The sequence below is a fragment of the Carassius carassius genome, chromosome 32 (genome assembly GCF_963082965.1).
Source record: "Carassius carassius chromosome 32, fCarCar2.1, whole genome shotgun sequence".
NCBI classification, from domain to species: Eukaryota; Metazoa; Chordata; class Actinopteri; order Cypriniformes; family Cyprinidae; genus Carassius; species Carassius carassius.
In genome coordinates, this window is record NC_081786.1 from 9706318 (window position 1) to 9728064 (window position 21747).

General features: G+C 39.4%; 1 protein-coding gene across 12 annotated transcripts in view; it reads right to left on the minus strand.

The window, feature by feature from the left end:
* Positions 1–3891: 3891 nt before the first annotated feature.
* The window catches only part of ank3a (ankyrin 3a), an 88668-nt gene continuing 70812 nt past the window's right edge, over positions 3892–21747 (minus strand). For 3 of the 12 annotated variants that reach the window (XM_059520165.1, XM_059520163.1, XM_059520161.1), the window contains 10 exons: positions 13045–20241; positions 12306–12380; positions 11731–11862; positions 11454–11597; positions 7787–8822; positions 6010–6190; positions 5701–5781; positions 5191–5274; positions 4764–4919; positions 3893–4079 (listed from right to left, as the gene is read on the minus strand). In XM_059520165.1, coding sequence (XP_059376148.1) covers positions 4017–4079; positions 4764–4919; positions 5191–5274; positions 5701–5781; positions 6010–6190; positions 7787–8822; positions 11454–11597; positions 11731–11862; positions 12306–12380; positions 13045–20241 — 9149 coding nt within the window. In that variant the 3' untranslated portion in view covers positions 3893–4016. Of the gene's footprint in view, positions 4080–4763; positions 4920–5190; positions 5275–5700; positions 5782–6009; positions 6191–7786; positions 8823–11453; positions 11598–11730; positions 11863–12305; positions 12381–13040; positions 20242–21747 lie in introns of those variants that run through there. The other 9 variants (XM_059520160.1, XM_059520162.1, XM_059520167.1 and 6 more) reach the window with 8 other exon arrangements.

A 21747-nucleotide genomic window follows, 5' to 3' on the forward strand; every position in this document is an offset into this window, starting at 1 on the left:
GTGTCCTGCAGTTTAGCTCAAACCCTAATTAAACACTGCTGAACCAGCTAATCAACTTCCAGGCAGGTGTGTTTTAGGCATCTCTGCAGGACACTAGCCCTCCAGAATCATGTCTGGCGACCCCTGTTATAGTTGAATATTTTAATAATTCACTCAACCAATTCATGCCCCCTTTTTTAAACTAAGAGACTCTATAAAAAGTGTGACATTATTTTCTCTGTGTAGGCTATAACAACAAATTTCAAGCAGTTTTCTCAATGGATTCTCATGAGGTAGAAATCACACCCAAAATAACTAACCCAATTAACTGAAGAGTTCAACAATGTCCTTCAGTTCTTAATCATTTTAAATGATATGTGTGATGATTTGCATGTTCAGGTAATGTATTTTTATCTGTATGCTTCATTTGATTCATATTATAGACCATCCACATACAACATATATGTTAATATATGTTGGTAATGTTTGTATTTTACAGTTACCCTGAAAAATATTCTGACATTTAAGCTGACACAAATGTATGAATGTCATTGCTCAATATAGCAAAATATTAAACCAAGTACATTTATGTAAAAAATAAAACAAGCACACTCGTAGTGCAAAACTTTTAACATAAATTCATTTGTTAGATATTGAATGATAAAACAAAAGCTGTACTGGTCAAAATTGCTATAGTATTTGGACAGTCAACATGGGCCCAGTTTATGGGATAAACCATATCTGTGGTCTAGTTTATTTTTTCTAGATATTTTGTTATCAAATGCAATGAAGTGAAAATTTTAAATGTCCAAATACAATTTGGAGTTTGTTCTGCACTGTGACACCTTTCCTAATGTCACACAGGAAAAAAGAAACAATAGACCAGATAGACTAGATATGTATATGTGTATATATATATATATGTATATATATACTGTATATATCTTCAATAAACTCAGTGTGCAAGGTAACTCTTAGAGACAGAGATATAATATTTCTATATAGTGCAATAAAAAGGTGTGACCATTATCACTTGTAATGTGTTTCATACAGAGCCAAAGCATGTCACAGATAAATCATGGCTGGTTGCTCAACAGGTTTTCATTGTTCTTTTTTCGGTAATGTTATAATAAGCAATGTGTATAAAGAACATAGCATCTATTTGAGGCACTACAAGAGAAATGCAAAACCTTTTTTTCACAAATTTCCAAGAACAGTGAGCAACTTACTTCATTCTACAAAGGAAGCATATACTGTATGTAGTCCATTAAAAGAGAAATTAAATAATTAGGGCATTTTCTCAATGCTAAGACTAGGAATCCAGCAATAAACATAGTTGTTATAGTGCTACATAAATAGTGTAAAATATCTCGGCAGCCAAATTCAAATTTGATTATAAATAATTATATTTAAGGACACCTTATAGTCATGACACCTCATTATGTATATAGATACATTATTTATAATACACTGAACTGATGTAATGCACAATCTGAAAAAAGAACATGAATATTATAAACACACTGAAATAACTGTGAATAAAATATAATAGGTTTGCAAAATCAATGCATTTATTTTATTTTTAAATCAGATTTTTGTAAGACATTTACAACATTATGGTGGCATCACAGCTGCTAGTTTCTAAAAGAGAAGACCTTCAATAACCAAAGTGCTATTATAGTTGCATTTAAATGGCTTCACTCATTGTAAGAATTGTACATCAAAAATTTTGCTCAGGTGAAAACATATTATATTAAACAAAATCAACTGATTGGACCGTGTCAGGCCCCTCCCACAGTTTGATTGACATGTAACAGGGAAGCATAAACACACCCCATCACAACCTAGTTTCCTAGGTCTTTCAGATCTCATTGCCATAGCAAAATTCAGCACACTAAAGGATTTTTCACACCATACTGTACACACCACAAGCTAAAAAGATTATTGGAGGAAAACCAACCAAACAAACAAACAGAAATTAATTGCTAAAGAAAAATTCTATATTATCAAAACCGATGCAGAACACTGCAACACATTGACTCAATGTTCTAAAATATATCACACAATTCCGAAACTGGAAACGATTTCTTGTAATACTTAAAATTATAATGACCATCCAGTGTGTGTCATTTGTAATACATAAGCTATTAAATCTACAAGTAATAAAGGTCTAAAGACATCCCGTATGAGTTACGTGTGACTCCAGCTGAAAATGTTAAATGTTCACTTAACCTGAAACAAAATGCCAGAAATTTCTTTTAAAACCTCAGCGATCAAAAAGAAAAAAAAATGAAGACATTCTTATGATGAATACAAACCTCTACATTGTACACCCAATACACATGATACAGTGATAGTTGAACAGAGATGCTGATTTACTAGCATATACATTCTGAACACATCTTACTTGGAGTGCTCAGGCAAACATTGGCAGACAATGTCTTCCATATGAAAGATAACAGATACTACACTGAACTCCTAAGGAAGCATTCTGGTTAGAGCTTGTCACACTTAACCATTTCTACGCGATGGATGCTTGTGGGGTGACATTTTGGAATATAAAACTTGAGACATGTTAAGAGTTGTATGTGTACACAAGAAAAAGTATTTTCCTCTTTAAATACAGTGTTTTGCAAACTTAGAAAAAAGGTTCTTAAAATAAGGTGAACTGCATGCATCAAAATATTAGTCCTTTGTATGACTTCTTCACAGAATTTTATAAATTCCCATTTTGGGAATCGTTGAAATTCGCAGAGGATTTTAAGGAAACGTCCCCTGAAAACCGAACCAACTTTTCTCATATACAAACATACCTGCTATAGTAATCAATTATACAAGAGCATGTGAAGTTTCACTGTCTTTAAAATGTTGAAAGCACTTGTAAAGTGTATGTTTGCGGTGCTCTCGCTAAACCTAACTACTAAATTTTATCTTATTTTTTACATATTGTGATTTATGTACAGAAAAGTCCACCACATTGTTTATTTTAGTTTTATAAATTCAAAAAAATTAAAACACAGGGATCCTCCTCCTGGCGTCATGGGTCCACGGTAACGTGTAAGGCGAATGTAAGGTGTGGTTCAACAGCATCTATTGTTTTTTTTCCCCCTAAAACACGAAAAAGAGCTTTTGTGCCATCTTTGGTCATAGGGAAATTTGTGTGAGTATACGGTTTGGAGTTTAAGGGGGTCTTTTGAATATACCCCTCGCATTTATTCATCTGATATTCATGGCACACAAAACAGTTTCTGAATTCCTGATGGTCCAGGTCAGCGCAGGTATTAACCATCAAGAAGAATGAAGTGTAATCTCGTAGGTTCCCCAGAAAGAGTACGTAGAATTACATAAGACCCAACACAGAGAGGAAGTAGAATTCACTGGGACCCATTTCAGGAAGTAGAATTCATCGAAACCCCCTTGGAACAGGAAGTGTGTCAGCAGTGTGATGCATGCTCATGCGCAAGCAGATAGGTCAAAGTCTCTTTGAAGACCATGCGTTTCAGAGTGGAAGCTGTAGATGTCTTTCCAGGCCAAATATCTCTTTTCAGCTCTTGTGGCCCTGCCGCTCAGGAAACAGATCGAAAATATACCTGCTAACCTTGAGAGACACAATACAGACCATATAAGAAAGTAATTGTTAAAACGTAAAAAAATGTATTGGGATATTGTCTAATGGTAATGTTAAATTTGGGTGTCGTATGTTCAGCAAGGCTGCATTATTTGATTAAGACCTCAGTAATATTGTGAAATACTGTTACAATTAAAAATAACTGTTTTCTATAGTAATGCATTTTAAAATGTAATTTATTCCTGTAATGGTAAAGCTGAATTTTCAACATCATTACTCCAGTCTTCAGTGTCTGTTAAAGTTAGTTTAGCATTAGAATAGCATTTATTTGAAATAATAAAATAAAACCTTCTGTAAAATTAGTGACCTTCGAATAATGCACAGAGAATAATTATTAATATAAATAATAACAATAATAAACAGAAAGCTATTTGAAGTGCTGTACCTGTCTATAGTCATGAAGCCACATTTATGAATAATGTTTTCTTTCTGAACGCTTTTCTTCCTTCTTCCTCACCTTGGAAACTTCTCCCTGTTTACACATGAAGAGAAAGAACAATATGATTTAGAGATACTTTTCTTTAAGGTATAAATTGTTTAGAATCAACACATCACCCTGAAAATAGCCAGACACATCATTATATGACAGCCTATTAGTAACCAGTGACAGGAAGTTCATATTAAACAGTTCAAGTAGTTCAGTACAGTTTCATGTTATTGGTTGCTGTAGGGGAGGCACAGTGTATAAAGCTGGAAGGAAGACAAAAAAGGATAAAATGGGAGGAAAAGAAAGAGAAGACAAGTTGAAGGTTAGAGGAAAGACAGCTGAAGAATTATATACATTAGCCTCTGTATGAACAGAAAAGATAACTATGTGATACATAATGTCTTACTAAATATTATTTTTTATTTATAAATAATTTAAGAATTTTAATAAACTCAGAAATTCACAACAACAACATTAGGTATTTCTGGTCTCCAGTCTGTGCGGATACAATGAGGATTTCAGGTATCCAAAACTGTACTACTGTCTACAACATTATTGTTTGATGATAGGATATACTACAGTTCAAAGCTTTTGGGTTAGTAATTTTTTTAAAAGAAATAAATAGTTTTATTTAGTAATAATTAATTAAATCAACTCTTTTGAACTTTTTTTAATCAAACGTTTTAATCTTTAAGGAAAAAGCAAAAACTCCACACAGACTGTGCAAACCTCAGCATGTGTAGCGAGATGGCTTTGGATATCAGGGACCAGGGGGACATGGCTCTTCCCCAGGGTGGGATGGTCTCCCGGTGACCCCATGCCACACCCCAAGCCCTGGTTTTCAGGAGTGGGAGTGTCCACACGGCAAATCACCTTTCGAATGACCTGTAGATGGGTATCGAAGGTCAAAGGTCACCATGAATGCTTGTCATGGGAACTTAAAGAGATGTGAGGAAAGACTGGGAAGAATCAGTTAAGGTAGTGGAGGAGTGAGCTGCAAGAAAATGTGTTGTATTCAATCTTTGTCTCTAAATCAGCTCTGAAAAGGCAACGCTACAAAACTAAAAGCAACCTAAGGAAATAAAATATGTTGGAAAATCAGAAACAGATAAAAGAGTAAGAGAAAAAGAAAACATAAAGAAAACAATGGAGTTACTTTTCTGGTGATGATGTTTCCATCCTCATCAATAAACTGTTGCTCTGAAACTGTCTCGCCAGGAATGTTGCGTGCCTCCTCTCCCTAAAGCAAGACATCACTTAGTTCAATATGCAAACACAACCGATCCAGGACGCCTTCAAAGGCAGCACACCACACCTACAAGCACATTTCCACACACCCAGATCAGTCATGTGAACCTGCAAGCAAAGCTGGAACTTTATTTATGAGCCAACATGCCTTTATGCCCATCATCACCACCTTTAGAAATCACACAAACATTAGTAGCAACACACTCCTCTATGTGCACGTGTATCTATCACACAAGCAATGCATAATAACCCCAAACCAAGCACCTGTAAGCACAAGAAACTGGAAACAGTACACAGCAAAAACCAAGTGACGTAAAAACTGTGTTTCTTATTGAATGATTTAGATTCAGTTCACCAGCTACACCAAAATCAGATTCGGATCTTAACCTGACCACCCTGCAGTTTAGCAGGCAGATACCTTGAGAATGAGACGTCTACGAAACACTTTGGTGGTGATGGTACGCTCTTCGTCCAGGCCGGTCTCTGATGATAACCGCTGCTAATGGATGCATATGAAATACTTCTTAAAATGTGTTTGATTTCAGTTCTCTCATTTAATTAGTGTAAATGGTCATCAGTGTTTTCTTCCTCTGGGGTAAGTAAACTGTATAAGGATGCAAATGATTTCACTGAAAAAAGCTAAGAGTGTCATGTTATGATTTTAAACTGGAAGTAGCAGCATTATCTAATCAGTTATTTTATGCTGGTATTCTAGTGATTATCTCACCTGGACTTTGTGCTCAGCGATCAGAGCTCCTTCTTGCTTGCCCACACCTGCCTTCACACCATTGGCTGATTCCTGAGACGCTGAGCTGCGGGGCATAGTATCAGAGTGTTCGCCATTTTGTCGAGGTTTTCCTGAATCCACTCTTGATGATGATGTCATGGAGTCACTGGAGTTCTCTTGACTGCAAGAGGTTGAAATGTAACCATTTATCTAGTTAGGAACAAGTATACTGAAATGATGCTAGGTAAGAATGTATTAAAACAAAACCATGTATAATGTTGCCTTTATTAATATAAGATAGAGTAGACAGGAAGTGAAGTGGGAGAGAGAGGTGGGTGGGATTGGGAAAGGTCCTCGAGCAAAGACTCGAACTCTGGACACCCGCAACACAATGGTGTTATAAGAGACTTCTAACATTAAAAACACCTACTGACCCCAAACTTTTGAACAACGGTTTATATAAAATTCAAAAGTATGCTGGCGCTGATAGCCTTGTAGGCAGTGCACCAACATCATTTTCCTTTTTTAATACACTATTGTTCAAAAGTTAGGGGTCGCTAAGATTATTTGGTTACACTTTATTTTAATGGGTCCTTGTTACAGTTTAATTATACATTTAAGTTCTGAGTAATATTAATTAACAACATGTACTTACTATATGGTTAGGGTTAGGATTAAGGTTACTTGAATGTAATTATGCATCATTTATTGTTATTATAATAGTAAGTACATGTAACATGTGTAACAAGGACACCTTAATATAAAGTGTTACAGATTCTTTTTATGTTGTTGAAAGCAGTCTTTTATGCTGACCGGAATTCATTTGATCAGAAATACTGTAAAACACAGCAATACTGTGAAATGTGATTCAGTGTCACATGATCCTTTAGAAAACATTCTAATATGCAAAACTGGTGCTCTAGAAACTATTATTATTTTCAATGTTGAAAACAGCTGTGCTGCTTAATAATTTTAGAGAAAATGTGATTCACATATTTTAAAGATTAATTGATAAATAGACCAAAATTATTTTAATAATTAATTAATAATTAAAAGTACTAATTTTGTTTAAAAAAAATCATTCTAACCCCAAATCTTTAATGGCAGCGCATTTCAAAAGGATGTTAGTTTACAAGCATGTATAGTTGTGATGCATAAGAAGTTAGAAACATCAGCTGCCTGTAACAATATCAAAATCAAATACATGACTGAAATGCAACAATAACTCTGTTTACATATTTAATACGTTTTATGAGTTTCTGACTTTACAAACCATAAGATTTCAGCTGTTTTAGCAGCTTAGTTTCTATGGATGGTCTTTCTGGTAAAGGTGGACATGTTTTAAAATAGGGCTCGAAAAAAAAAAAAAAAAAAAACATCGATATTTTAACGTTTCTGCTCCTGCGTTCCTCTGTATTATTATCATTCCAAAACTGGTTTGAGTAGAAAAAAATACATTTTTGCATAGGCCGTACTACTTGAATTTGTGATTGGTTGAAAGCAAATTTCAAATATTAAATGTAACGATAAAATAACGTTATTAACCGGTTAATGGCCAGTTTCGATTATGTTCGGAACTACGAAATTTGATTTAGTTTCTGTTTGTTTCTGTTCCTGTCAAAATTTCGTTAGTTTTCGTTCTTTAAACCGGTTCTGAACCTTGCTTTAAAATGTACAGTATGTCTTCTAATACTTCAAATGCATTTCAAATAAAATTTCTTATGATATGATTAAATGTGGGTAATGTCAGCATAATAATTGTAACTATGTACAGTACCTGTTGTCCTGTCGGTCCATGTAGTCTGACCCGTGACTCTGCCCTGAAGTGGTTGGCTCTATGTTCGATGTCTCAGTGAGCCAGCCTGTGGAGAGCAAGCACAACTCAGATTCAATTTGTTCAACACCTCTCGCTACCTCTCTCACTTTCTCCTTAGTCATCTCCTCATTCACTTCCCTCTCCCTCTCTTTGCCGTGGCCTCCTGACACCTCTGGTCGCTCCTGTGTTGTCTCGACTTCCTCCTCCTCCTCCTCCTCCTCCTCCTCCTCTCCTCCTGAGCCAGACTCCCTCAGGACCTCTGCCCAGGGTCTCAAAGGGGACTCATCATGATCTTTGACCTCTTTCAGAATCACTCTCTCATGTCCCCTCATGTTAATGTTTGGTTCTTTTAAGGGTGATGGTAGTAATGATGATGAGGGACCCTCTTCTTTTTCCTTGTGTGTTAGGTCTGTCTGTTCCACCGGAGGAGATGTTTTCTGTTGGGAGTGAAAAGTCTTATTCTCCTCATTTTCTTCTTTCAGTTCCTTTTGTTGAGACCACTGGTTCCCCTGTATAAGGTGGTCCTGTTCGATCCTGATTGTGGGTGGGTCTGTTTTTGGGACAGACTGGAGTGATACAGAGCAAACAGAGGGGTTTCGAGGAAGTTCGTCATGGTCTAGGGGAGAATGCTCAGGGGTAAGGTGTGAGTCTGGTTCACATGTGATAGTTGAGAGTTGTGTTGTGAGTTTGGGGTTGTCTGAAGGGAGCTGAGAATCAGGGGAGAATATGTGTGTGTGTATTTCGGCAGTTGTTTCAGAGAGTGTGTGATGCTGGTTTACAGCTTTGGACAGGGGCAGGTTGCAGGGTCTGGTTGGGGTGATTCTGACAGACTCGTCCTCATTGTACCTCTCTAGTCCCCAGGAGGGGCAATATGGGGGAGGGTCAAGTGGCAGATCTAAGATGGGTTCGATGTCATCAGACATTAAGGGGCAGATAGGGGGAGTGGTGGGGGTGGGGTTGGTAGTTGACTGCAGTTGAGCCAGGATGTTTTGGAAACCTGGGTGAGATGATACACACACAAATGGATGGACATGACAGGACACAATTACAATCACACACAAACAAGCACACACATATAAATGCATAAAGGAACAGTTTACCCCAAAATACCCCAAAAGTTCTGTCATAAAAGTTTACTCACCCTCAAGTAGTTTCAAACCTGTATTTCGTTTAGTTTTTAGTGTATTATTTGTTTAGTTATTTGAAACATCATGAGGATAAGTAACTGCCAATTTAATTTCTGGGAAAACAATTTTTTTTAAACACAGACACAGACATTCACTTAATCCCACCTTGAAGAACAGAAGCACAGTATTTGACAGTATTTCCCAGAGATTCAGCAGACATACAAACCAACAAACACACAGTTAATACACAATGACAATGGGACAGATTCATATCTCCAAAAATACAGAGATTGTGATAGCATGTACAATACATATGAAAAGTTTGGGGTCAGTACGACTTTTTTTTAAAGAAAATAATGCATTTGTTCAGCAAGTATGCATTAAATTTATCAAAATAGACAATTCATCAATGAATGATGCTGGAGACTGAGTTATTGCAGGTGTAAATTCAGCTTTGCCATCACAGGAATCACAATATTACTGTATTTTTGATCAAATAATGCAGCCTTGGTGAGCATAAATGACTTCTTTCAAAAACATTAAAAGTTCTTACCAACCCCAAACATTTGAACAGTAGTGTATATCTATGTGTGATGTCCCCATAGTCAAAGAGCTGTGTGTGTTCATGTCTAACTTTGACTTAAAAAACTAAAGTGCTACAGTACATTAGACTTAACATTTGAGTCTATAATAATAAAGTGGCGTAACACTTTAAATTTGGGAGCACATATTCACTTTTAACTAAGAGTCTTCCTTCAGTAAACTCCTAATTACTTATTATTGATTGTTAGTAAGGCAGTTGTTGTAGTCGTTATGTTTAGGTATTGGGTAGGGTTCAGGGATCTAGAACATGGTCATGCAGAATGAGGTATTAATATGTGTTTATACATTCTAATAAACAACCAATATGCTAGTAATATGCACCTAGTTTATAGTGAATAGTGCTGTCTAATCTAAAGGGTCACTTTAGCTGGTTAGATAGACATCATTTCAAATGTTGCACAAGTGCAAATAAGAAGCAGTCTTAATTTTACAATCATAGTCGAAATGTGTGCTGCTACTAGTATGGGGAGACTCAAAATCTGGTGAAATAAAAACGAGGATAATGATGTCTGTTCAGATGAAGAACTCAATAGTAGAGGAGTTGAGACAGAGGGATGGAGTGACCTGGAGGCATGCAGGGACAATGACAGGAAGCATAAGGGGGCAACGGTGTGAGCGGTGGGGAGAAGGAGGCAGGACTCAGGCAACGTGATGCACAGGGAGAGAAAGAAGGGAGAGAAGAAGGGCAGGGTGAGGGAGAAAGACAAATTCTACAAAAATGGAAAATAGGAAATAGGAGATAGGAGATGACAGGCTGAGAGCAGGAGAAGGAGAGAGAGAAGGAAGACTTGAGAGGAGCAGATGACGATAGATAACTGGATAGTGAGTCTTGGCCCACATCAGGATGCAGTTGTATGAGGTGTTGAGGTGGGGAAGAAACACACACACACACACACACACAGACACACAAACACAAAAGAACATGCAAGTTTTAACGACAAGACAATGGCTGTATTAATGAGACGAATAAGGTTCTAGGGTCTGGGAGGGGAAATGAGGGATTGTACTGGAGGAGAAGAGTGGACAATTCATTTTGCATCTGACAGAGAGGCACAGGAAACTGTAAGGAGGAGGAGACTATGGAAAGAAGGATGATCTCATTCTTTCTCTTCTTTTTCCCTCTCTCTCTTTTTATCCCTTGCTCCAGTGCAGGGGAGGAGAGGAGAGAAGGATAGATGGAGGAGGAAGCAGATCGACAGCTTGAGAGGCAGAGGACAGCTGAGTCTTTCAGCTGAGGCCATGCGCTCTGGTCCACTATGTCAAACAACAGCTGGCCTGGAACACTTCTACCAACTAATATCAAAAGAGATTCATCAGGATACAGCTGATAATATCATGCATTTTGCTTGACCTTTCAATCAATTAATTAATTTCATAGCAGAACAGTGTTTGTTTCATGTCCCACTGGTAATATACTGCATGGCCTTCATTAAAACCAAAAGTGAAATGTGAACATGTGTAACTGTTAAAAAATTTTTTTGAGTGGCCCTTCCTACACTTGTTGAGGCAAAGCATCATGCTGTGATTTCTTCACATCACATGACCATATACATGCATGTTCAAACCAGGTCCATGCATATGGTGTTGGGAGGAAGAGAAAAGGGTAACAGAAACGAAGAGTGTTTGAATACAGAAAGTCTTTAAAATAAGAGAATAGAGAGTGATTAATAAGACCGTGTATGATTGGGGCTTATGACCTAATCTTTTATAAATGTGGCTTCTATAAATCTCACTGAGGCTTCAAGTTCAAAATAGTAATTATTGGTGGCCCATCTGTGATTAATACTTTGGCAAACTACACAGGGAGGTTGTAGAGGAAAAAACAAAGGTGACAATAAAAAAGGAATGAGTTGGGGAAGAGGGGGTGGGGGGGTCAGCTAGATGGGGCTAAACTTTACCATCCGCCTTTTCCTGGCACACAGCGCTATCATCTGCAAAACTTCTGGTGCCTGAAATGTTACCATAGTCAAATATGGGCCCTTCCAGCAGAGTCACAATATCCATCCGGTTCACTTTTGTCAGGACAGCCGTCAGTGCATCCGCTAAGAAAACATGAATAAAAGTGACTTACATTTATTTGCTTTAGGTAGATATTATAACTTATGTGAGTATATGTAATAAAGAAAAAGAAAGATATTAATAAAAAAAGTAAGATGGATAGAAAATGACTCTCACTTGTTGCGTTTTTTCCATCCCGACTGACCCACTTCTTAAGGAGCATAAAGCTCTGGGCTGTGAGAGAGTTTGGGTTCTCTGTGCGGATGTGGTTTATCTCATCGACAGAAAAATTCATCTCTCGAGCCAGTTCTATAAAACAGAAAAACACATCATGTATTAACTAGCATCATCTCTGCGCAGTCAGCTAGTAAAGGAAGACAGGTGTAAAGACAATTAAATTAAAAAATGCATTTAAAAAACATTTTTACATTTAAAAATCTAATCAGAAATTTGGGAAAATACAGCGTGTCTTTCACAGTGTGTTATACATGTGAAGAATTCTGAATTCAACTGAATTTAAATTAATAAATTATTTATTTAAAAAATAAATACAGTTCTGTGCTGCAATACCAAGCACAGGCACAAGAGGGCATATGTGGCATGCTGTTTTGAGGTTTGCCATTGATTATTAGCGATCAAATTATAATTTGCTTCCTATTTAAATATTTTAGGTTTCAGAAAGTAAACAATTAGTGTATGGCAAGTAAAATGTTAACTCTAAATTTGTCAGTCATGTGGGGCAAAGTCTTAACCTGTCCAGCTCAGTCCCAGGTGATCAGCAACGATGGCCATGCGAAGGTCTGTTCTCTCACAGGGACTCTGTGGACCTGTCATTACATACAGAACAAAAACATTACAAACATGCTACTCATTCATTTCAAATGAAGAATCCAGATGACTTCCTTTTCTGGCCAAAACAAGGCAAAATTAACAAGATTTTTCTCCTAGAGAAGTTATTAAAATGAAAAGAAAATTTTAGGGATGTTTTTCGAATAGTACTGTTTGGCTAGAAAAGGAAGAACTACAATGTTTCAGCTACATAGCTGGTGCTCTTATTGTGTACGTGAAACAAATTTTCAACAGAATCTATGCAGGCAATAACTATGAGTTTATACAACGGTATAAAAAAATTTAAACAAAACATAAAAAGAGACTTTGTTGAGATGGGGCATGCAGACAACATAGTACTGTACAATTTTTCTAACAAAGTTCACAAACAATGAAGCAGATATATATTCCTCAACAATGTTTCTTTAATCAACCCAGCACAGACAGACTGCTCAGTGCCCCACCCCTCATTATTAGGATAAATTATATGTGGAAGGTAGGGGAGAGAGAAGGGGAGATCTGAGAGTACGGTACAGTCACACAGCACAGTGATGAGAGAATGACAAGAATGACAGCTATTGGTCACGTCACAGGCAATCCAATCAGTCACAACGGCTCATGCAACTAAGGATCAAGTAAAGTTTTCAATAAAGTTTTACAAACTAGGCTTGATCTCCGCGACGGGGGGCGACCTGCGAGCCCCTTCGTTCTTACTGCCCTCCTTCCCTCCTCCAGTCCGCTTACTCCTCCTCCTCTCACTGCCCGCCGCCCTTGTGACCTTTGTCCTGGAGGGTGTGACCCCTCGGGAGGAGCCAGCGGAGAGGGAGGGCTGGGACTGAGAGGGGTCCGATAGTGAGGTGCTTCGTGATGTGCTGCTGTCCTCCTCCGATTGCGACTGCTCTCCCTGTGTCTGTTTCTCCTCGTCTGAAAGTCGTTCGGCCACCTTTATTGCTTCTCCGCTAACATTTTTTAAGAACTCAATTGACTGTCTACACACCTCGCTAAAGTTGCCTCTACCTGCCTCGGAAGGACCACATGACCTGTCTTTGAAAGGCAGCCTAGAGGGAACCACTGGTCTGACTGATCTCTCTGACTCTGGGAGCTTACTTGACCTTGGAACGACCTGAGATGTGACAGCTGAGTTAGCTGCACCATTTCTTTTGATGTCCTTGACAGGTATTCTAGACTTGGGCTCAGACATTATGGATGCAAGATCCACTTTCCTTGCCTCTGGCCTCACAACCTGTTTAGGCTTCTGCTTCCCTGAACTGAGTGTGTTAAAACTGAACCCTGCTGCCTTGACTGGGAGCCTAGACTTTGGCTGCCTGTTTTCTGAGAATACTTTAGTCTGAGGACTCTCAGTACTGGCTTTCTCTGCTTTCTCCAAAGACTCCCTACAGAACTGAGCTTCTATTCTGCTAGCTTTCTGTAAGGTGGGTTCAGAAGATGACTGCAAATTGAAGACTACACTACCACAGTGTATGTAGTTGGCCTGCACATTGGAGGACTCTAAGTTATTGTTGTTATTGTAGTTTTCTGATGGGTAATCTTTTCTGCCAGCCGGGGAAGAGTTAGTGCACCTGCTATCAAAGTGACTTTCCGCTAATTGAGACTCCAAACTAATGTATTCCAGCATCTGACTGTCTGAGGACTCAGTTTTAACATCAGTCAGTTCAGCTGAGCCAGTGTCTTTCTTTATAGTAATGGAAGCTGCGATGCCCATCTTAATGGGGGTGCGTAATTTGGGGTCGACCTTGGAGGCTGTGACAGTGCATGAGGTGGTGTCAGCGAATGGAGGTGCGTCCAGGCAGTCAGCACTGCCTTGTACTGTGCTGCCTCTGGATGGTGTTAAATCTGTAGTTGCCTCTACATTCCCCTCTACAGCTCTCTCCCCTGCCTTTGAGTGAGAGGCGACTACCCCCGCATTGCTGCCCCCTTTCCCCTTGTCCCCCGATTGCCCATCTGATGTATGCTCACCAATCTGGAAAAACTGGAGTCTCTCTTCAACAAAGTCCCTCTTGCTCATGTCAATAGCACCACTGCGGGTCATCTCAAACATCTTGCCCTCGTGGAAGGGGAAAGGGTTGGGCTCACTAGTTGGGGTGCTCTCATCTGTTGGGGTTCTTGCTGGTGTGGTATCCGGCGTGGTTGCTTGTGATTTGTCTTCCACTGACAAAGTACAGGGCTTTGGATCTTCATCTTTGTTCTTAGCATCAAAAGTTCCCTCCTCTCCCACTTTACCAGACCATGGATCAAAATCCAAGCCTTTAGTAGCCACAGTTTTAAAGGTAGTGTTTATGCACTCCTCTAGTTGGTTCTTGAAATAATTGTCTGCAAAACCTTGTCTATCTGGGTGTCTTCCCTCCAAAGAATAGATTGTATCCTCTTTCCCATTGTCTGATTTTTTCCCAGATGTCCTTTTTGTTTTTGCCTTTTCCCCAGTTTCCTCATTTGGTGTGCTCTCCTCTTCAATCACTTCAAGTTTGCTCTGGCTGAAAGACCGATCTCCTGCTTTTCCCTCAATCGACAGGCTGGATGTTTTAGGGTCACTCAGTCCATCATCCTCATCTTGTAGGTCATACCCATCAAGAGAATCTACCTCTGTGGCATCTGTATCATGGGAAAATTCAGCCGTTGTTGCTATTGAGCAATCTGTGATAGACTGATCATTTCCATTCTGTTCACAATCTACCTCGTCTCCTTTGACAATACCATTGATACCTGACTCCTTGTGGTGTGAGCCGTTTCTCTCTGGTTTCCTAGGCTTAACACATTTATCACACTCCTCAGCCATTTTGAAGGTGTACTTCTTAAGGGGGACAGGCTGAAAAACAGATTCATCATCACTAGAGTCACTGTTGTCAGCTCCAGGTGGAAGAGGGGAAGGAGGCTGGACTCTGATTATTGGCTCTGCAAGGAGATGTCTGTCATGTTCCTCTTGTAGGTTTACCTCCATCATCTCTGTTTCTGCTTCTGAGGAAGGACATGACCCCCTCTTTTCAGGGTCAGCATGTTCAGTTTCTAAAGGTGGTGGTGGTGGGAACTCGATATAAGCTATGCGTTTGTCTTTTGACCTTTTTCCAGTTGAGTCTGATTTTCTTTTTGAAGGCTCTGATGTTTGAGTGGCTGACTTGGCTTTTTCTGCTGATACTTCTCTGAAAATGAAAGTCTTCAGCTGCTCGTCTTCCTCAGACTCCTCTGGGATTGGGCTAGGCATGCCAGCCATGGAACCGATGACAGGCTCATGAGCTCTGGAGTTCAGGTCGTAGCTGACCTCCTCCAAGGTAGGTGTCTCAGGAGTTACCGGACCCTTTCCTGAACTGTCCATAAATGTAACCTGCTCTAACGTGTCATCTTCTGGGCTTCCCTGTGGTGATGGCGGCTGTTTCTGTTTAACAGAATAAAATGCTCCTCGTGTTTCATGTACTGTCCTGCTCTCATGGCTTACGACTTTTTTGTATGTGCCTAACTGTCCAGTAGCAGTTTCTTTCTCATACTGTTTACCTACTTGAATGCTGACATACACAGGAAGAGGTTTAATGTCCGCAGTGACACCGGGGCTAACTTTTTCAATATACTCAACTTGGTTATCATCCACACCATTACAGACTATATTAACAATCTGCCTGCTAGAATCTGAGTTCAGTACAGATGACACATCTCTAGGTGATTTGCTAGCACCAGAATGAGGGTGCTGTGGATTTCTGGTTATGTGAGACCCTGTTCTTTCAGATTTAATGGAGGAATCTAACTTTAAAGTACTACTTTGATGGTGGTCTATAAAACTAGATGAAACCCTAACAGGAATTTGTGATTCCGAGTTTTTTTTTAGAGCACCATTGCATTTTTCAGCATTACTAGGGTCTTCTCGAATTACAAGCTCTGTGTAAATGATCTTTTTAGTTGTTTCTTCTTTCGTGGTGTTTCCATCTCTCAATGTGTGCAGCTCATTATGTGAGTTGTCCTTTTGCCTATCATGCACTAGAGTATGAGTAAGCTTTGTCTTTTGGCCTTTCAGTTGTCCATTGCCATGGTTTTCCCATGTTTTGTATATTTTCCTGTTTTCATTAGCAATTTGCTCCTTACTGTAAACATTTTGGTGATGTTTTGGTGAAGAGTTATCTGACCTATTTCTCTGTCTTTCACTCTGCTGATTTTGGGCATATGCTTGAGCTTTTCGAACATTGTAACTTTGCCCAACCTCACTATCTTTTTTAGGGATTCTCTCACTTTCTGAAGACTCTGTTGACTTCGGGAGATTACCCCCTGCAAAAACTTGATAAACAGGCAGCTTACTTTCCTGCAGCTTCCTCACTGGGGATCCGGAAGTTTGTCCCCATTGTGGAACATTATCTTGTTTCTGGGCCTCTGATTCAAATTTCATTCTTACCGAGCTAACCTTAGATGTTGAAGGCTGGAAATATTTAGACGATTCACTTGCACTGCTTGCAGATGAGCTGTCTCCCTTTTTTGGGTCATCATTGTATCGAAGCAAGACTCGTCTTTCAGGACTGCTTGGTAGACTGGCACATTTTCTGTCATGGGAATCATATTTATCCCTAAACCTGTCTCTACTCCAGTCCTCTCCAGTACCTCCAGTCCTGTGCATTGACCTCTCTGGGCTACTACGTGTTGAGCTTGGCCCAGAACGAGTCTCCCTTGCATCTTGTCTGTGATGCTTCTTTTCAGGGGACTGAAGCTCGTCATTCAGTTTTTCAGTTTTATCACGAAAGAATTGTGAAACTTCACTAAGCTTTTCCTCAGCCTCTTTGACAGTTCTGTCTACTCTATCCTCATATTTGTGATTCTCTCTGCTTTTACTCTGCCCATCCTCAGAAACTCTCATCCAAATAGACTTTTTTGGACTATCAGGATTAGAAGAATACTGCAGCAAAGTGAGTTTGTCATAATTGTCATCTTCTGATGATCTAGCTGACCTATCAGGCTTTAGCATGAATTCTCTAATTGAACCACCTTGTGTTCCCTCACCATAGTACTGAAACCTGTCAATCACAGATTCATCCGAGTCTGAATGGGAAGAGTCAAATTTATCTGACAGGAGCATTTTCTCTGCAAATTTGTATGATTCTCCCCTTGTTTCAGATGATTCATCATCATGGTACTCCACCGACTGCTGACTAAGCAGTTTCAAGGTTTTATCATCCTCCACAGAGACAGGCATGTGTATTCTGGAGTTCAGGTAACAAGGAAGAGATTCTTCAGGCTGTATGCTGTCATGTTGCTCACTGTCCAATCTGTTTTGCAGTTCTTTCATGCCACTTTTTCCCTGATATATGTACATTTCCTTGTCAGGGTGGTTTTTTGTTTCTCTGATAATTACTTCAGTTGGTTCAGCTTTGTTGCCTTTCTCAATGTGAACCTCAATGATGCGCTCAACTTTGGGCATTGGGTCTAGAGGCCTAACAGATGGATCTGCCCCTTCACTGCTGCTTTTGTGCTCAAACAGGCCTGTTAACTCTCTAGATGGATCCTTGCCAGATTGGAAGGCCTTCATTATGTCTCGTACAGACATGGTCTCCTCCATCCTCTCAGATGCAACTTCTTTAATGGGGGGTTTGTGGTATACCATTCTTGTAGTTGTTGTTATGTGAGTTTCCTCTTTGACCCGCATACCTTTGCTCATCACATCATCCTCTGCATTGACTCTTGCTTGGTAAGCTTTAACTCTTTCTTTGATGGACCCACCAGGTGATCGGGGCTCATTGTCTGCACATCGCAGTGGAGTCTTTGTCATTCTAGCATCTTCCAATGGTGGCTCCTTAGGATTCTCTGGAGGCTCATAGCTTCTTATGACATGAACAACCTCAGTCCGTGTTTCAGTGATGACAGGAGGAATCTCCTGAAAGAGGCCTTTGGGCCCCAATCCTTCTGCACTTTGGGGGGCAGAGGGAGTTCTTTCACTGCGAGTTTCAAACCCACTGTCTGACAGTGGACTTTTATCTTGGTCATGGGAGACATCATCAGGAGAGTCTAGTGCTATTTCAGGGCCAAACAATACATCTGCAAGCTTTGATAGCTCTTTTTCTGAAGGTGAAGGGCGCATGTTGGTTGGAGGCATTTTGAGCTTGTGCTCCTGTAATGCCATAGCAGGTTTCAGGACACGTTTTTGTTTTTCCTCTCCTTCTCTCCTTGCTTCCTCAGTTCTTTGTTTAGCCTCTGCTATTTTTGAAAGAGAACTTGTGCCAATGTCGTTGGTTAGGTAATCAACAACTTTAGCCAGGTTAAAATCTCTCTCAGATACTGGTTTTGTTTTGACTTGAGGAGCTAATGTTTCATATCGAGGTGGGCATCTCCATTCATTTTGTGCATTATCATCTATGTCATCCTCTAGGACATATTCTGTTTTGGTGTTGTTAATATTTGCCTTACTCTCTCTCAAAACATCCTTGCTAAGAATTTCACTGACTTTGACAAGGTCCTGTTTGACCTTCTCTACGATCTTGAAAGGCTCCTCATCTTCAACTTTATGTTCCTTAGAGTCCGAATGATAACCTTTGGAGCTTGAATTTGTATCAGTTTGCAAAATTGCAGACATTCTGATCAAGTCCTCCTTCATTTCAGCCACATCATTTAGTATCTCTTGGCTGTTGGACAGAGGGGATGAAGAGGTGGCAGCTTTTATTGTTCCTGGGGACATGTGCATTGGAGTTTTGACAGGAGACAGAGTTCTGGCAAAAGAGGACTGAGTCTGGGCATTAACCTCTTGGGGCATGACCTTTCTGGGGGACAGGAGAGCAGCTGTTGGCATGGAGACTTCAGGGAGCTTTTTAAACTGGGGTTCTGGTAAGACATTAATGACGGAATAGACAGGGACTGTAATAGTGCTGGAAGTTACAGATGTGGTAGAATTTGGAGGGGATCTGAGGGAGGCATACAGTGAGCTAGATGCAGAGGAACGGATAGACTGGTAAGAGGATGAGGGAGTGGAGGACACTGACTTTAGTGTGCCATAGCCAGCAGAGCAGGAATTAAAAGTTTTTTCCACTTCATCAAATGCAGCGTTTACACTTGTTGTTGCTGCATTTGTCGTGGCTTGAATTCTTTCCTGGAGAGTGTTGGTAAGATGGGTTGTTGGGGAGGAGGAGCGATATTTGGTTGGGGAAACTGTCCCATTGATCAGTGCAGCGGTTGTAGTGGCTGAGCCAGATTTCAATGGTGAGGAGAGGGATGACAGAAATCCTCTGGCAGAGGCATCAGTGCTGGTTCTGATAGAGGAGAAGCCCGGGACAGTTTTAATCGGGGAGCAGGTTGCTGGAGGGTTTGAGGTTACGACAGACTTATATTGCAAACTTGAGCTGTACATGTTTAGTGAAGACTTAGGTGAGGCTGGAGGAGTCATAGCAATAGAGGATCTTTCCAGCAAGGTTCCGCCAGATGGTACAGGCGAAGTCCTGGCTGAAAGCCCTGTGAGGCCTTTAAGTGAAACTGGATCAGGGGCACTCTTGCCTGGAGAGGACAGAAGGGTGGGGGAGGCTTGGACTGGATACTGTGCACCTTGAACTACAGTTTTTATTGGTGAGGAGATAGTTCTGTAGGATCGAATAGGTGATGCAACGTCACTGGCAGATTTGATGGAAGATGCTGGTGAACCTCCAATAATGGATTTGATAGGAGAAGCAGAGTTCACAGACCACACTGATCTCAGTGGGGAGGCTGAGGGGGTGTTGGATGAGGAGCTGGAGAGGGAGCCAAATCCAGACTTGGTCTGGCTGGGGACATTGACGGGGGAGCTTGTCGCCCAGGCCTGGTAGGATTGCGTCGTAAAGACAGGCTTGTAAGCATAGCCAGAAGGCTGCGGTGTGGTTTTTGGAGTGGTGTTATGGCCTCTTTCAGCTGTTTCTAGCATAATCAAATTAATAAACAAAGTAAACGGAAATAGTTAAATAAGAGAGAAAAGAGAAACAAGAAAGATTTAGTCAGGGGATAAATTCAAAAACAAACAGCAGTGGAAATACTGAAACTGTAGATGCTTTTAACAATGAAAAGTGTAAAAAAAAAACATAACCCATGACTGTGGCACATGGGTGGAAATGCAAAATGATGGGAAAAATATCAGCCACTTAAATGGTTAGCTCACCCAAAAATTTTGACCTTAATCACTTACTCCCATGTCGTTCCAAACCAGTAAAAGCTCAGTTCGTTTTCGGAACACAATTTAAGATATTTTGGATGAGAAACTGGGGGCTTGAGACTGTCCCAGATTGCACGTCTGATAGATAGAGTATTCTGACGACTTTTCATACCTTTTATGGACCTTGACACTGTTATTTACTTGGCAGTCTATGGGACAGTCTCAAGCCTCCAGGTTTTCATCCAAAATATCTTAAATTGTGTTCCGAAGACAAAGCTTTTACGGGTTTGGAACAACATGGGCGTAAGTGATTAATGACAAAATTTTCATTTTTGGGTGAACTAACCCTTTAAATAAGCCAAGGAGCTCAAAATGTTCTGCAAATATGTTCAAATATAAAATGTTTTAAAAAGTTTTAATTGTCTATTAATGTCTACTTACGGATGTCATAAGTACCAGTGTTTAGGTATGAAATCCTACAGTATTGGTAGTACTGAGTACAAAGTGAATTTATATTGAGTCAATAAGATTCCTGCAATATAGATCTGTGCATTAGGTTTTGCAATGTAAATACGGCCTAATAGACCTGTCACTATTTATTATATCATCAATATTAAACAAACAAAATGGTAAGAAAAAAACACAATCGAACATAAACACCAAGTTAGGCCTACAGGGGAAAAAATTTTACAGCTAATTTTTTAATTACAGCCCCATTTATGGAACATATATAATGTTTAGTTGAGAAACTTGAAGACTATATGCTATTATTTTAATGTATCATTAATTTTTACCTCAATAATTTACCTTTTTAATTAAATAAGTATGTTCAATAGCCTATTAGTTCTAGATGTTGTTTTGAAATAACAAAATTTCAGTAATACTGGTATTGACTACTGACATTTTGGTATTGTGACAACCTACTTTCCATTTTTATCAAATGGCAACAAACAGATAAACTGGCTAATTACAAGGCATAAAATGTTAATAGGTTTCTCATCATGAGCAATTATAAGAAGTGTCTAAAAAGCAAGCAAATTCTTTTGAAAATTAAACAAATAACAACAACAAATGAGAAATAATAATGAGTTTATTATAATACACATCAAGCAATACACAACCTGTATAGACAATGTGGTAGCAAATCATATGAAATGTAAAACAATGGAACAAAAAAAACATTAAACATGAAAAAAAGAAAAACAGGCAAAAAAAGCAAGCAAACAAATGAAATTGTTTATCACTAATGTACACAGACATTATATACTGGCAGT